At 43.6% G+C, this 17,019-nt stretch overlaps 1 protein-coding gene across 1 annotated transcript in view; it reads right to left on the reverse strand.

The window, feature by feature from the left end:
* The window catches only part of OBSCN (obscurin, cytoskeletal calmodulin and titin-interacting RhoGEF), a 233,575-nt gene that overhangs the window by 180,582 nt on the left and 35,974 nt on the right, over window positions 1–17,019 (reverse strand). The window contains exons 10-21 of the mRNA XM_018558648.1: window positions 16,468–16,743; window positions 15,239–15,514; window positions 13,829–14,104; window positions 12,920–13,195; window positions 12,210–12,485; window positions 11,503–11,778; window positions 10,811–11,079; window positions 10,184–10,481; window positions 7,611–7,877; window positions 5,793–6,062; window positions 3,434–3,700; window positions 151–417 (exon numbers count right to left, since the gene is read on the reverse strand). Coding sequence (XP_018414150.1) covers window positions 151–417; window positions 3,434–3,700; window positions 5,793–6,062; window positions 7,611–7,877; window positions 10,184–10,481; window positions 10,811–11,079; window positions 11,503–11,778; window positions 12,210–12,485; window positions 12,920–13,195; window positions 13,829–14,104; window positions 15,239–15,514; window positions 16,468–16,743 — 3,294 coding nt within the window. The remainder of the gene's footprint in view (window positions 1–150; window positions 418–3,433; window positions 3,701–5,792; window positions 6,063–7,610; window positions 7,878–10,183; window positions 10,482–10,810; window positions 11,080–11,502; window positions 11,779–12,209; window positions 12,486–12,919; window positions 13,196–13,828; window positions 14,105–15,238; window positions 15,515–16,467; window positions 16,744–17,019) is intronic.

Below are 17,019 nucleotides of genomic sequence, written 5' to 3' on the forward strand. Positions count from 1 at the left end.
TATATATATATATATATATATATATGTGTGTGTGTGTGTGTGTGTGTAATTCAGTAATATTCTAGTTTATAAAATAATATGTAATTTAATTACAGTGGCTCTATAATGACATGCTACAATAGCAGCTCCTGTCAACCTGTCAACATTTACCTTTAACAATGAGCTTGGCAGAAGTCTGAATTCCCTCCGATTTAAAGGTGACAGCTCCGGCGTCCTCTTGTTTTACAGAGGAGAGGATGAGCCCATGCTTCTTGCCCTTGACGATTATTTTGCAGCAATCTGAGGCTTTTAGCCTTAGCCCATCTTTGGCCCAGAAACCTTCCACATCTTCATGCGAGAGATCCACCTCGAAGGTGGTGGAGTCATTCTCACGGACCTCCACATCCCGGAGACCTTTCACCAGCTTCACCTGTCGCACTTGAAGAACACAAAAAGGTAATACACTATGTCCATCAATACACTATGAATACAAGTATATTCATCACGAGACAATGAGGAGGCATGGGTCTACAAGAACCAAGGCTTCCTTCTTTGAACTTCGTTGTAGATTTACTGAACGGTACACCTCTGATTTTCTAAATTCTGCATAGTCAAAGCTATGACTCTGCGGTATGATAAGTCTACCAGCCCAGGATTCAGTGTTTTCATCCAGACATAACTACAGTGCTTTGTACCAGCTCCATTCTGGAAAACTGTGAACATCATCTTAAGTTTGCATGCGATGGGGAGTTCTCAGTCTTACCTACCACAGGGTCTCTTCTCCCAGGAGAGAGAAGGATGGGTCACTGCACCTGCTATGTCATCACCAGCACCTTCTATCAGCTTCTTCCTTCTGTTCTCCTTGCACTCCACACCCCCATCTTTTCTTACCTTCACTGTTATTTATTTCAAGCTATCCCCCTTCCTCATGCTCCTCCATGCTTTTTCTGTTGTATGTTCCTAAACGTGTTATATATTTATAAAATGCAAATCTAAATCAATTTATTTTAATTATCATTAAAGCAAATCCATCACATAAGAGGCATAATCAACTGCAGAACAAAGCTTCCAAAATCTTCTCTTGGCCCACAGCTCTTCCATCAATACTAATATTTTAGAGAGTAACTTTAGGTTCCCGATGGTACAGAGACCCTGTACAACCAATTGAATTAAACTCCTGGACTTTTCGGTAGTACTGGAGGTGTGGATTGGTCCAGGGTACGCTTTCTCATATCTGGTGGAACTGCTCCCTGATAAAAGCTTTTGGGTACAGATCATTAATATAATAACAAAATAACTCTACCAAGACTCTTCCATAGGCCCCCTTGGTTCCATAATGCAACCATGTCTGTCCCCAAATACAAGATATCAGATACCTCAACTCCTAAATGCAGCTAAAAAGCATCCTGAAATAATCTTGCGCTGACCATCACCGGCATTCTCCCACACACCGCTGACTGACAGCACTCGATACCGCAACAGAGCGGCTTCTCTCCCACGCAGCCGCAGAAGGCTCAGCCTGGCCAGCTGTGTCTTCTTTGCACTGTACCGCTTGAACCAGCGACCAATAGACTCTCTATATATAGTATATAGAGTATATATAGACTATAGTATATTGGTCCCTTCAGCCTTTCTCTCCAGGTTCCACACAGTCCCTCCTTACCGGTAGGCATCATCAAACAGTGAGCTAACTCAGGTTTCCCTACCATCTTTTTATATATATCTCTCTATATATATCACACTGTAAATTAAGTTTTTAAAAGGTTGGGCGCTTCTTTTTCTGCTTTTTGTTGAATTTATGCACAGTGTCCCTCTCCCTGTTTGAGAAGCCAGCACACCCAGTGCCACTAATTATATTAAAATACTGATCCCATTTCACAGTTGTGCGCTTACCACACATTTTTGTTGTTTGTATCTGGAATAATCTTGGAAGACCTCTAGACCACCACCAGTGACCAAATGGATATTGCGAGTAGACAAAATACATCTAATAAAAGAAATTACCATTCCAAAGAAGGATGACTATCAAACCTATTTTAAAATCTGGGCTTGCAGGATATATTTAACCCAGATCACTGTAGATTATTGTTAGAACGAGCTTCAGATCCTATCCTACAGTAAATAGGTTTATATACCTTCTAAAATAACTACGAGTTGGCCCACCTTTCAAGGCCCATAACATGACTGGTGAGTCTTTAAATAGGAGCGTCACTCTCTCAAATGAAAATGTATTTTTCACACTTGCCTTTGGTGCTCTTATTATGTTGTAATAACATACTTACAAGTCCAATGGGTCCAGCGTTGTCCACTTCTCTCTCACTGCTCCCTTCCTAAAGGTCCTTATCCTGTGCTGCAATTTTTCTTCTTCTCAGCATAGAAAATTGCCTATCTCTTCCTGATTCCTATGGCCGGCTCCTGAAGACACGACACCAGATCTCGCACAAGCGCAGAGATCTGGTGGCAGGTCTGTTTACATGAACAAAAAGGATCTCGTCCTGTAGGCTCCTGGGATAGGTGGGGTTGGTATCCCAGGAGGCTCGAGGAAGAGAATGAAACGTCAAAGTGGCCCCACACAATTGACGTCACCAGCATTTTACCCTTGCAGGCTTAGTCGTCATGGTGGCAGGGGCAGGCCATCCACACATTATAAAGACAAGTCCATACATTATCAATCACATCTTAAAAAAATATTCAAAAAGACTGCATAGGTTCTCTTATGGAAAATAAATTAATCTGATTTTGTTTCTGCTACTGGAAGCATATAGGTTAATAAATAAGTGCGCAGAGTATAGAGTGTCCCATTCACTTAATCTGCTGCTATAGTCATTTTGCAGTCTGGGACGGAGCTGTGAACTAATTGAAAAGACTCCACACAGGAAAACATTGCTTCCTCTAATCCAGGCTCTCTCTGAGGGCACAAGTTGCCACAACAAACAGCGACCTTGTCATTTCAGCACCTCTAAAACAAGCTGGTAGCCAATATAAATCCCAGCTACAAATTGTCAGAGCTTCATCTCCCATTACTGCATATTGCAATGTGCCCATATAGTTTGCTCTATAGAGCACTTACCCAATACTTGTGGTGGGTGCTCAGAATCACTACAAAGGATGAAGGAGTGTAGAATCCAGATAGAAATGCAAAAAGTCACGAGCACTCCAACTTACATTTTTTTCACCTTTCTGTTATGAAAAAATGATCACATATGGTCATGTAGCTGATGCTTCACACCATGACAGGCTCCCTTTTTCAAGGCAACAAAGTGCTTCAGAAAGGGATCCTGTGAGGCCCCACAACATCGGCTATACGACCATATGTGACTATTTTTTCATATACCCTTAGTCCTCCCCACCGCCACCCATCAAAAGTTATATACACCTCCGGTACAGGCCCCAGAACTTCCTAGTCCTGGTGATACCAACACTAATCCCGGGCTCATTAAAGGTTCTGACTTACTCTCTACATTAAGCTTGGCCTGCGTCTTGTCATCCAGAGTCTCGCAGCCATACAGCCCTCGGTCAGCATATGCCACGTTCTTTAAAATGAGGGTCTGTTTTGCTCCTTCGGATTTAATTTCAATGTTATCGCCAGACTGAAGCACAATGCCGCTTTTCATCCACTTCACTTCTTTGGATGGTTTGGTCAGCTCTGCTTCCAGGTGGACCGTCTGCCTCTCCTCCACCGTGATGGTTTCCAACTTCTTCTTAAACAAGACTGGGGCCTCTGACCGGGAAATATAAGGTACAGCTTTTATATAGGTGACACAAACTTCAGTTTAGCTTTCACTGGCTAAATTTATAATGCAGCAGATAGGAAAGAGTGGGGTCAGGCTTATGAGTACAGGAGCTGGTCAATTTTGCCTATCAGAGTGTTCTAGGAGGCTTTAGGTTTGCTTTAAAAAGTATATCAGATGCATGCTTTCAAATCACCTTTATCTTTGTTGACAAAGAAGATACAATATATGGCCAAAAGTATGTGACCCCTCCTCCAAATGATTCAGTTCAGCTGTTTCTAATGTTAAGGCTACAGCATACAAAGACATTCTAGACAACTGTGCTCTTCCAACCTTGCGACAAAAGTTTAGTGAAGTCCCTTTTCTGTTCCAGTATGACTGTCCCCTGTGTACAAAGCCAGATCCATAAAGACTTAGGCTGACCAGTTTGGTGTGAAGGAACCTGAGTTGCCTGCACATAGTCCACACTTCAACCCTACTGATGAGCACCATTGGGATAAATTGGAACACCGATTGTGTGCCAAATATTCTCGCCCAATATCAGTGCCTGGCCTCCCAAATGCTCTTTTGGTTGAATGGGTATAAATTCCCACAGACAGAGGCCAACATCTTGTGAAAAGCCTTCCCAGAAGAGTAGAGGCTTTTATAGTTGCAAGGTGGGAGGGGAGGCGAATCCATCTTGGTGCCAATGGCTTTGGAAGGGGATGTCTAACAAGCTCATAAAGGTGTAATGGCCAGTAAAGAGAGCTCTGAAATTAAAGTGGGGCAAAGAAAAACTAAAGTAGAGGTGGGACATGTATAAAGGATGTCCTTAAAGCCTTTAACTAGCTTTAACTGTCACATGAGATTTCATTTCTGTGAAACTTAAAAAATTTGCATTTTGGTGAACAAAATATATGAGAGAATTCACATAACTCAAACTAATTAGCCTCAGTGCTTTTTCCCATAGTTCTCTGAAGGGTCACGGGAGGACACAAACTAGCGTTCTCCCGTCACCCAAAGCTCAGTATATAGGGAGCTACAGCTCACGATATACTGAGACCGCCGCAGCCGGGACGGATCCCGACATTACTGTTGAGATCCACCCAGCTGCGTGATTGACAGCTGGCTCTGCCTATCTAGAGGCAGAGCCAGCTGTTCCCGCCCCCTCCCCGTCTGTTCTGGCAGTCACCGCTGAAGGATCGGAGCGAGGAGGGGGAATCCCTGCAGTGAGCCGTGAGTGACAGTCACGGCTCTCTGCAGGCACAGGATCGAGAAGTGAGCGAGCGACGGTATGTGTTCGCTCACTTCCCGATCTATTGAGCCGACCTGTGACAGTTTCATTGTCACACGTCGGCTCGAACTATGAGGATGAGTGATTTTCACTCACCTCATAGTTCTCCTTTAAGTTAAGGTGGGATAGATACGTTACTGACTACACAGTATGTGATCTCTCTGAGACACCAGGGGAAAGAGTCCCCTACCAGATCATCCATTTCTGACCCACTGTGCTCCAGTGGAGTCTCATAGTCTAATTCCTTTTGCATTCTCTATCTCTGCAGCAGGACATAGCTGAGAACTTGGATGCGAAGAATTTCAGGAGATACAGCGTGTCAGCATTTTCTTAAAGTTCCATTATATTAGTACTATATCACTTGGTAGACTTAAATCTTTGTAGCCATTTGTTTGAGCCAGGCAAACCCTGCTAGACAGTTTAGCCAGGTTAACAGGCTACAGTTAAAAAACTACAGCAAGACCTGGATAAACCCAACTTGCTGATTGGGCAATGAAGAAGAGGCAGAAAACTGATAAGGTCAAAAGTCTGCTTTCTCCTCCTTGTCAGCTCAATACCTGAGTGGCTTCTACTGATGGCTCTCCATCTCCCTATCTCTAAGTGCTGCTGTGAAGGGAAATAAAGGAGGCTGACACAATTGCAGGAGCAGTTTTGAGGTGACTGACCCTTTGAAATGTCTACATTGACCTTTAACCTCTTCAGCATCAGGAACAAAGGGAAATCAAAATAAATTTCCAAGTTTGTCTGATCAAAGCAAAGACTGGCTGTAATAATGTTCATTCATATGAGTGTCTCCCGCTGGTCCTCACCTCGGACCTTCAGGCTAGACATTGTTTTCACCCCTTCGGCCTCAGCCGTGATCTCGCCGGCATCTTGCAGGGTCAGCTTGGCGATGATCAGGGTATGCACCATCCCTTTCTTGCTGAATGAGTACTTGTTGCTCTTTTCTATCTTGGCCCCATTTCGGTACCAGGTCACCTCGGCATCTTCTGGGGACAATGTGCACTTAAATGTGACTTCTGCTCCTTCCTCCACTACCACGTTATTCAGTTCTGCTGTAAACTTCACCACACGAGGAGCTGCCGGAACAAAATTGATATTTTTAAAGTAAATGTCAAGGAAAAATAGAAAATAAACATGTTTTGTACATCTCTGCAAAGCAAGCACATTTCCTCATGTTTTATCCCTTTAAAAATGCTGCAAGTACAGAAAAATAAGTGTTGTTGTGCCAACCTTCCCCTATGACATGACAACACAGCCCTGAATTCCAAAGCATGCGGTGTCAGCCCTGTCTACCTAATTTGTGATAGATTATAAACAGCACAGACCTCTCCTTATTTCTATAACCCTTCCTTATTTCCTTAACTCCTCCCCATCTCCATAACCTCTCTTAATCCCCATAACGCCTCTTCATCTTCATAACCCCTCCCCCATCTCCATAACCCCTCCTCATCTCCATAACCCTTTGTCATCTCCATAACCCCATCTTATCCCCATAACCCCTCCCCATCTCCTTAACCCCTCCTTTTCTACATAACCCTTTGTCATCTCCATAACCCCTCCCCATCTCCATAACCCTACCGCATCCCCATAACTTGTCCTCATCTTCATATCCCCTCCTTACCCCCATAACCCTTCTCTATCTCCTCCCCCCTCCTCATCACCATGACTTATCATCATCTCCATAACTCTTCCCCATCTTGCCCCCTCCTCATCACCATTACCCCTCCTCATTCCCTCCCCCCATCACCATAACCCCTCCTCATCTGCCTAACCTCTCCTCATTTCCATAATCATTCTCCATCTCATCCCCCGTCCTCATCACCATAACTCCTACTAATCTCTATAACCCCTCCCCATCTTCTCCCCCTCCTCATCACTATACCCCCTCCTCCTCACCATTACCCCTCCTCATTCCCTTCCCCACATCACCATAACCCCACCTTATCTCTATAACCCCTACCTGGGGTCATATGGTTTCTTGCAACCCCTTCAACCACTACTTTTGTAGACAGCTTGGCCTGGTTCAGAAAGTGAAAAAATAATGGATCTACTTGCAGGATGAACAGGTAATAAAACTATGTTCCAGGGGACGTAATACACAATTTACTAATTAAAGAAATACAGTGTTAAAGTCAGACCACCCACCAAAAGAGATCTACAGTTTATTGTTCCATTGATTGTCTGCATTACATCCTTCTGAATCATTTTATTCATAATTCTAATGGAAAGGTCTCCTAATCCTCAGCCTGATCATGGATGGCCCTCCAATCAGGGGAGTAGACCACACTACTGTAGAACTGCTACCCCCCCTCATCCCATATCTCCAGCAACATTATTGTTATGAAAATATTATCAATTGACAAACCATAGGAGAAGGGACTAGAAACATTCCAATAAAAATGACAGTACAAATAACAGTTGATATTAAAGTCCAGGTTTACCCTGATCACCTGCTCCAAGTATAAGATATCCACATTCTGGTATATTAAGTGGTCATAATAATCTGGCCACTCAGTGTATATATGTGTATATATATATATATACACACATGTATATATATATATATATAGCAATTAAGTAACAGTTTACCATTTAGATTGGCAAAAGGAATGTGAAGCAGCTACCTTTGGTGGTGAGTTGTGTGATGGTTTTATCGTCCCGGGATTCGCAGGAATACTCTCCTCCATCCTCAGCCTTCAGTTGGGAGATGGTCAGGCTGCGCTTGGTTCCATCTGACCGGATCTGAAAGCGTTTGCTGGCTTTGATTTCGTCTCCGTTCCTCTTCCAGACAACATCGCCCTTCTCCTGTCCCAGTTCGCAGGTCAGGGTGATGGAAGAGCCGGTCTCTCCGGTCACAGCTTCCAGCTTCTTTGTGAACTTTACCGGGATTTCTGATGTACAGAGTAAATACAAAAAACTTCCATTGAGCTGAAAATAAAATCCAATCCCCACCAGCATAACTATAACCAATGCAACAGTGTATGAAAACTACAGCAGATCCTTACCTTGTTCTTTTCTATAGATGAAAATGAAGGCCTTGTCAGCACTTTTTAAAACTGATCTGTGTGTGTGTATGTAGGTGGGGGAGGGGGGATGCATTCACTATATTTGTCAGATTAGCCTTCATCTTGTAATCATCATCATCATCAATGTTGTAATTAAAAAGGCTGCTGCCTCAGCATCGCTTTACAGAAGCATGAGCCTTTGAAAATGCCAAAGATTAAACTATTGTGTGGAATGCCCATAACTTCAGCCTTTGAGAAGTCTACTGTGAAAAGCAGTAAGCCAATCACATGAAAAAGGACAAGGTACATTATATGACCAAAGGTCTGTGGACACCTGAACACCACACCTTTCTATATAGCCAAATCTACGTGGACACCCCTCCAAATGACTGAATCAGAGTGTTTCCTGTAAAGGGTACTATTAATGCTACAGCATACAAAGACTCGTGTTCCTTCAACCTTGTGGTAACAGTTTAGTGAGGGCCCTTTTCTATTCCACCATGACTGTGTGCTATATACAAAGTTGGCTCCATAAAGACAGTGTTTGACTAGTTTGATGTGGAGGAGCTCAAGTGGCCTGCACAGAGCCCTGACGTCAATGCTACTGATTTGGAATTGAAATGACAATTGTGATCCAGGTCTTCTTATCCCACATCAGTACCTGACCTCACAGATGTTTGTTTGGCTGAATGGGTTCACATTCCCACAGACACAATACAAAATCTTGCTGAAAGCCTTCTCAGAAAAGTGAAGGTTGTTATAGGCACAAAAGCAGACCAACAGGGTTATTCACAAAAGGGTGAAGAGTTTGGAGAAGGCCGGAGAAGTGAACAATCTAGGACAACATAGCTGATTTGGAAAAATTCTCCAATTCAGCTCCTTTCTAGTTCAGCTATGTTGTCCTAGATTGTTCACTTCTCCTGCCTTCTCCAAACTCTTCACCCTTTTGTGAATAACCCTGCAAGTCTACATTAACGGCCATGGTTTTGGAATAGGATGTTCCACATGCTCATATAGGTTTGATGGACAGGAGTCAACAAAGCTTTGGCTATATTTCATAGTGCTGTCTGGCTGAAGCTTGATATGTAAAGGTAATTTTTGTTGAGCACATGTTAATAAATTATAAAATAGCTTTCACTACATTTATATATGTTACAGTTTAAGGCAATCAGAAACAGTTATTTTTTTAGAGAAGTAAAGGCTAAGTAATGGTAAGTAAAGGCTGTTCACTTTGCAAAGGATATGTTCTCTTAGCCGAGAAAATACAGCAAAGCTATGCGCCCTTTTAAGACCCAATCATGTATGAGGAACATTTAAAAAATAAAACAGGATTTTCGCTTGCACATGATTGGATGGTGAACACCACTTCAACTCATTCAATAAGTGAACATGTTATGTGTGGTAAATCTACCATACAGGAAAAAACTATAGCAAGCATGTAATTAAATAAATTCACTCCCTTGGGGAGTGTGCCTGACAAGCCTAAGCCCTCGTGCACACCTGAACGTTTTGTAGCGCGTTCTACGCTCGACGAACGCTCTACAAAACGCTCAAAAATATAAATCCCATTGTATTCAATGGTCTCGTTCCCACCTTGGCGTATTTCCGCCCGTCCCTAACGCGCTACAAAACGGCCCACGCCTGAAAAGGTACAGGTACTACTTTGGGCCGTTTTGTTGCGCGTTTCCATTGGGATACAGCCAAGTAGCCTTCGGAAACGCGCGAATGTTATGCTGTTGGGGGGCTTCAGGGGAAATATTGGGGGTCTAAACAGACCTCTGATATTTCCTTTGTGAAATAGAAAAAGAGATTGAGGACATACAGGTGGGCGAGAGCAGCGAGGATCCGAGGGGAAGCTTGATCCTGTGCCGCTCCTCTTCTCCCTGCCGAGCCGCAACTGTGTTGGCCCCTTGGCGCCCCTGTTACCAATGGCGCTCAGTGCTCGCTTTGGCAACAGGGGTGAGGGGGCGTAGCAAGGCTGGCCCTGGCTGCGCCCCCTCCTAGCTGCGCCTGAGGCAACTGCCTCACTTGCCCCATGGTAGCAACAGCCCTCTATCTATCTATCTATCTATCTATCTATCTATCTATCTATCTATCTATCTATCTATCTATCTATCGATCGATGTTCCTATGCTGTTCTGCAGCTTCTGAATTCCCATACATACCAGCAAACACAGCACGCAGTTCCTCACCTTTCACCTGGACTTTAAATTCCTGCTTGTCGCTGCTGATGCGGCAGGAGTACACGGCGCTGTCCTTAGACTCCGCTGATTTCACCACCAGTGCCCTGGACGCACCATCTGCTGATATTTGGTACTTCTTGGAGGCGGACAATTCTATTCCGTCTTTAAACCATTTCACTGGAACATTTTCAGGCTGAACTGAGGTCACCATTGTTATGTCTTCATGTTCCTGGACAACAATTGACTCTTTCTGTGCAGGGAGTTTCTGGAACTTGGCTTCTGGCTCTAAGGGGAAAATTGAGAAGATCTTATTAATGAATGATCATGGTGGTTAGATACAGATATGCGGTAGATCAAGTCCTTGTTGGATATTCCACAATGATGACTCCTAAATTCTGAGGGCATTTAAATCGACTTTTAAAAGTAAAACTACTGCAGACTTTGACCTTCTTTTGCTGTGTAGATATTAACATAAGATATTCCGGGGGTCTATAGGAAAGTGAGCTCTGAATGTAAGGGTCTGCTCATTGCAATTAAGTAATCAATCCTAACGTTGACCTTCCTCTCAGCATCACTTCACTTTATTCACAATCCTTATCCTATATTTAATTTTTTAAACTGCCACCAACCTTTGACACTGATCTTGAAGTTGATCTTCTGTCCGGCAACCTCACAGGTATATTCTCCGGCATCTTTCTTCTCCACCTGCTCCACCACCAGACGTCGAGATTTACCCTCAGTCTCCACTCTTATTTTCTTGCTAGAGGTGATGAGTTTGCCCTCTTTGTACCATTTCACCTCCGTCTTCTCCTGGGCCACCTCACAGCTTAGGGTGGCCTTCTCTGACAACACCGCCTGGACATCTTTCTGGACCTTGTCCAGGCTGGTGAATGCCGGTTCTGGTTCTGAAATATAATCATTAATTTACAGCTAATTTAACATTTTAGTATATGTCATTTGAAACATCCTCAAAGTAGAATCTGAATCCAATCCAGCATTACAAGAGTCCTAGCACCAGCACAACCAAATCAACCGGTTATTCCTAAAACTAGAGCCCCTGGTGACCAATTACAGTGGTAGATCACTTACAGAAATATATCAACCTATATCCAATCAGAAATTAGAGCCTTCTCTTGAAACTGACCTGTAGTGGTCAGATTATACACAGGACCAAAACCAACCTGTATGTGGCCATCACATTCTAGTTAGGCTTGTACATTTTCTGCAGATATTTTGGTAGAAAAGCTTGACAAATGAAACAGCTGTAACACATGTGCCTGGAATAGCCACTGCCAGCTTCCCCAGCTCCCCATGATCCTACTAAGTACCTTTGACATTGATCTTGAAGTTGATCTTCTGGCCAGCGGCTTCGCAGGTATATTCTCCGGCGTCTTTCTTCTCCACTTGTTCCACCACCAGATGGCGAGATTTGCCCTCAGACTCCACCCTCACTTTCTTGCTGGAGGTAATTATTTTCCCTTCCTTGTACCACTTCACCTCTGTCTTCTCCTGGGCAACATCACAGCTCAGGGTGGTCTTCTCTGACAAGATGGCTTGGACTTCTTTTTGGACCTTTTCCTGATGGATAAATGCTGGCTCTGGTTCTGAAATAAAAGAGCATTTAAGATGAATTTACACATAATTTAACATTCTAGTATATACATCACTCCAAACATCCCCAAAGTAAATTCTGAATCCAATCCAGCATTACAAGAGTCCTAGCACCAGCACAACCAAATCAACCGGTTATTCCTAAAACTAGAGCCCCTGGTGACCAATTACAGCGGTAGATCACTTACAGAAACAGATCAACCTATATCCAATCAGATAATTAGAGCCTTCTCTGGAAACTGACCTGTAGTGGTCAGATTATACACAGGACCAAAACCAACCTGCATGTGGCCATCACATTCTAGTTAGGCTTGTATATTTGCTGCAGATATTTTGTAGAAAAGCTTGACAAATGAAACAGCTGTAACACATGTGCCTGGAATAGCCACTGCCAGCTTCCCCAAGTCCCCATGATCGTACTAACCTTTGACATTGATCTTAAAGTTGATCTTCTGGCTAGCGGCTTCGCAGGTATATTCTCCGGCATCTTTCTTCTCCACTTGTTCCACCACCAGACGTCGAGATTTACCCTCAGTCTCCACCCTTATTTTCTTGCTAGAGGTGATGAGTTTGCCCTCTTTGTACCATTTCACCTCCGTCTTTTCCTGGGCCACCTCACAGCTCAGGGTGGCCTTCTCTGACAACACCACCTGGACCTCTTTCTGGACCTTGTCCAGGGTGGTGAATGCCGGTTCTGGTTCTGAAATAAAAGGCCATTTAAGATGAATTTACTGATAATTTATCATTCTACTATATACGTCATCCGAAACATCCCCAAGTAAAACCTGAATCCAATCCAGCATTACAAGAGTCCTAGCACCAGCACAACCAAATGAACAGGTTATTCCTAAAACTAGAGCCCCTGGTGACCAATTAGAGCTGTAGATCACTTATAGAAACAGATCAACCTATATCCAATCAGATAATTGGAGACTTCTCTGGAAACTGACCTGTAGTGGTCAGATTATACACAGGACCAAAACCAACCTATTTGTGACCATCACATTCTAGTTAGGCTTGTACATTTTCTGCAGATATTTTGGTAGAAAAGCTTGACAAATGAAACAGCTGTAACACATGTGCCTGGAATAGCCACTGCCAGTTTCCCCAGCTCCCCATGATCCTACTAAGTACCTTTGACATTGATCTTGAAGTTGATCTTCTGGCCAGCGGCCTCGCAGGTATATTCTCCGGCGTCTTTCTTCTCCACTTGTTCCACCACCAGATGGCGAGATTTGCCCTCAGACTTCACCCTCACTTTCTTGCTGGAGGTAATTATTTTCCCTTCCTTGTACCACTTCACCTCTGTCTTCTCCTGGGCAACATCACAGCTCAGGGTGGTCTTCTCTGACAAGATGGCTTGGACTTCTTTTTGGACCTTTTCCTGATGGATAAATGCTGGCTCTGGTTCTGTAACAAAAGTATGAACCAAAATGGGTCTGTTGTTCCATAAATTTGGGGATGTCTGACATTTTTATTTTTTTCATGCAAAGGCAGACGGTGGTTAGCTGGCACTTCAACTTCAATCTCACTAGAGTCCACACAAAGATGATGAAGAGACCTAAAGCAGTTCTTCTCACCTCATAACCCCAGTGAAATTCAGGGGTTTCTTTGGGTGTTCCCCATAAATCATAACTGAAAGCAGACCCAAAGCAAACACATATAGTTTAATGGGTCACTCCACAATGTAGCCATAAATGCAACAGATTGTCTGGAAAAAAACTTCCATTGTGAAGATAAATGTAAAATAGTTGGCTACCCAGACATTCCTGGTCAGCAGAGGCATTCCTGATGCACCTTAAGTGTTTGGTCATCAGGCCTCCTCTCTGTTATAGTCCTATGAACTGGTTGGACAGATTAGGAGTAAAAAACCTACTGAAATCAGTTTTCCAAGATGCATCAAATAATTCTAGGCAACCTCTAACCTGGAGGTTCAGGTTAGAGACATGTAACTGTAGGTCCCATTTAAGTATCTGTTTACTCTTGTTTAGATTAGACATAATAAAAAATAAAGAATTAATGGAACCTGGAAATATTAATTACCTTTGACATTGATCTTGAAGTTGATCTTCTGCCCAGCAGCCTCACAGGTATATTCTCCAGCGTCTTTCTTCTCTACCTGCTCCACCACCAGACGTCGAGATTTACCCTCAGTCTCCATCCTTATTTTCTTGCTAGAGGTGATGAGTTTGCCCTCTTTGTACCATTTCACCTCCGTCTTCTCCTGGGCCACCTCACAGCTAAGGGTGGTCTTCTCTGACAACACCACCTGGACCTCTTTCTGGACCTTGTCCAGGCTGGTGAATGCCGGTTCTGGTTCTGAAATAAAAGGCCATTTAAGATGAATTTACTGATAATTTAACATTCTAGTATATATGTCACTCGAAACATCCCCAAGTAAAACCTGAATCCAATCCAGCATTACAAGAGTCCTAACACCAGCACAACCAAATTAACAGGTTATTCCTAAAACTAGAGCCCCTGGTGACCAATTAGAGCTGTAGATCACTTACAGAAACAGATCAACCTATATCCAATCAGATAATTAGAGCCTTCTCTGGAAACTGACCTGTAGTGGTCAGATTATACACAGGACCAAAACCAACCTGCATGTGGCCATCCCATTCTAGTTAGGCTTGTATATTTGCTGCAGATATTTTGTAGAAAAGCTTGACAAATGAAACAGCTGTAACACATGTGCCTGGAATAGCCACTGCCAGCTTCCCCAGCTCCCCATGATCCTACTAACCTTTGACATTGATCTTGAAGTTGATCTTCTGGCCAGCAGCTTCACAGGTATATTCTCCGGCGTCTTTCTTCTCCACTTGTTCCACCAACAGACGCCGAGATTTACCCTCAGTCTCCACCCTTATTTTCTTGCTAGAGGTGATGAGTTTGCCCTCTTTGTCCATTTCACCTCCGTCTTTTCCTGGGCCACCTCACAGCTGAGGGTGGCCTTCTCTGACATCACCACCTGGACCTCTTTCTGGACTTTGTCCAGGCGGGTGAATGCCGGCTCTGGTTCTGAAATACAAGAACATGTAAGATGAATTTTCAGATAATTTAACATATAGTGCGTCATGCGAAACATCCCCAAAGTAAAACCTGAATCCAATGCAGCATTACAAGAGTCCTAGCACCAGCACAACCAAATCATCCGGTTATTCCTAAAACTAGAGCCCCCCATGACCAATTAAAGCGGTAGATCACTAACAGAAACAGACCAACCTATATCCAATCAGAAATTAGAGCCTTCTCTGGAAACTGACCTGTAGTGGTCAGATTATACACAGGGCCAAACCAACCTGTATGTGGCCATCTCATTCTAGTTAGGTTTGGAAATTCTCTGCAGATATTTTGTAGAAAAGCTTCACAAATCAAACAGCTGCTATACTGTACATGTGCCTGGAATAGCCACTAGCAGTTTCCCCAGGTCCCCATGATCCTACTAACCTTTGACATTGATCTTGAAGTTGATCTTCTGGCCAGCAGCCTCGCAGGTATACTCTCCAGCGTCTTTCTTCTCCACTTGTTCCACCACCAGATGTCGAGATTTGCCCTCAGACTCTACCCTCACTTTCTTGCTGGAGGTAATTATTTTCCCTTCCTTGTACCACTTCACCTCTGTCTTCTCCTGGGCCACATCACAGCTCAGGGTGGCCTTCTCTGACAAGATAGCCTGGACCTCTTTTTGGACCTTTTCCTGATGGATAAATGCTGGCTCTGGTTCTGTAACAAAAGTATGAACCAAAATGGGTCTGCTGTTCCATATATTTGGAGATATTTGACATATTGTTCTTTTTTTCATGCAAAGGCGGAGGGTGGTTAGCTGGTAATTCAACCTCAATCTCACAAAGATGATGAAGAGACCTAAAGCAGTTCTTCTCTACTCAAAACTCTTGTGAGTTCTTTGGGTGATCCCCATAAATCACAACTGAAAGCAGACCCAAAGCAAACACATAGAGTTTAATGCGTCACTCCACAATGTAGCCATAAATGCAACAGATTGTGCGGAAAAAAACCTCCATTGTGAAGATAAATGTAAAATAGTTGGCTACCCAGACATTCCCGGTCAGAAGATGCAGAGGCATTCGTGATGCACCTTAAGAGTTTGGTCATCAGGCCTCCTCTCTGTAATAGTCTTATCAACTGGTTGGACAGATTAGGAGTAGGAAACCTAATGAAATCAGTTTTCCAAGATGCATCAAACAATTCTAGGCAACCTGAAGGTTAGAGATATGTAACTGTAGGTCCCCTTTAAAGGAGAACTGTGGGGTTAAGGCTTTTCCCCATAGTTCTCCTTAGGGTAACGGGAGGACACAAACTAGCGTCCTCCCGTCACCCTAGGCTCAGTATACCGTGAGCTGTAGCTAGCGGTATACTGAGACTCCACAGCTGAAGCGGATCCCGACAATTGTGCCGGGATCTGCCCAGCTGCGTGACTGACTGCTGGCTCTGCCTATCTAGAGGCAGGGCCAGCTGTACCCGCCCCCTCCCCCGTCCGATCCGCCAGTCAGCGCTGGCGGATCGGAGCGGGGAGGGGGGAATCCAGCCCCTCCCCTGTCACGGCAGAGAGCCGTGACAGGATTGAGCACTCACCTCGTAGTTCTACTTTAAGTATCTGTTTAGATTAGACATAATACAATTATAAAGAATAAATGGAACCTGGAAGTATTAATTACCTTTGACGTTGATGTTGAAGTTGATCTTCTGTCCGGCAGCCTCACAGGTATATTCTCCGGCGTCTTTCTTCTCCACCTGATCCACCACCAGACGTAGAGATTTACCATCAGACTCCACCTTCAGTTTCTTGCTAGAGGTGATCAGTTTCCCGTCCTTGTACCATTTCACTTCTCTTTTCTCATGGGACACCTCACAGCTCAGGGTGGCCTTCTCTGACAGCACAGCTTGAACCTCTTTCTGTACCTTGTCCATATTGATAAATGCTGGCTCTGGTTCTGAAATACAAAAAGGCCAACAGAAGCAAAAAAATGTTTTATTCTGGTAACTGTATGGTGTTAATACCTGTTATTATAGTATTTCATTTTAATTACGGGTCTTAATTGATATTTTTCCCTGCAAAAAAGCTCACAATTCATTGGGGCCAGACTGGCTTATTACTAACAGCTGTAGCTCTGCCTGCAGGCCAAGCTGTCCAAATAGTGCCAAAGTGACAGTTTTTACTAAAGTAAACATGTGAATTTTTTTTTTTTTTTTAATCTCTACTTAAATGA

Source organism: Nanorana parkeri, unplaced genomic scaffold, assembly GCF_000935625.1.
Source record: "Nanorana parkeri isolate BGI_ZX_2015 unplaced genomic scaffold, ASM93562v1 scaffold351, whole genome shotgun sequence".
NCBI classification, from domain to species: domain Eukaryota; kingdom Metazoa; phylum Chordata; class Amphibia; order Anura; family Dicroglossidae; genus Nanorana; species Nanorana parkeri.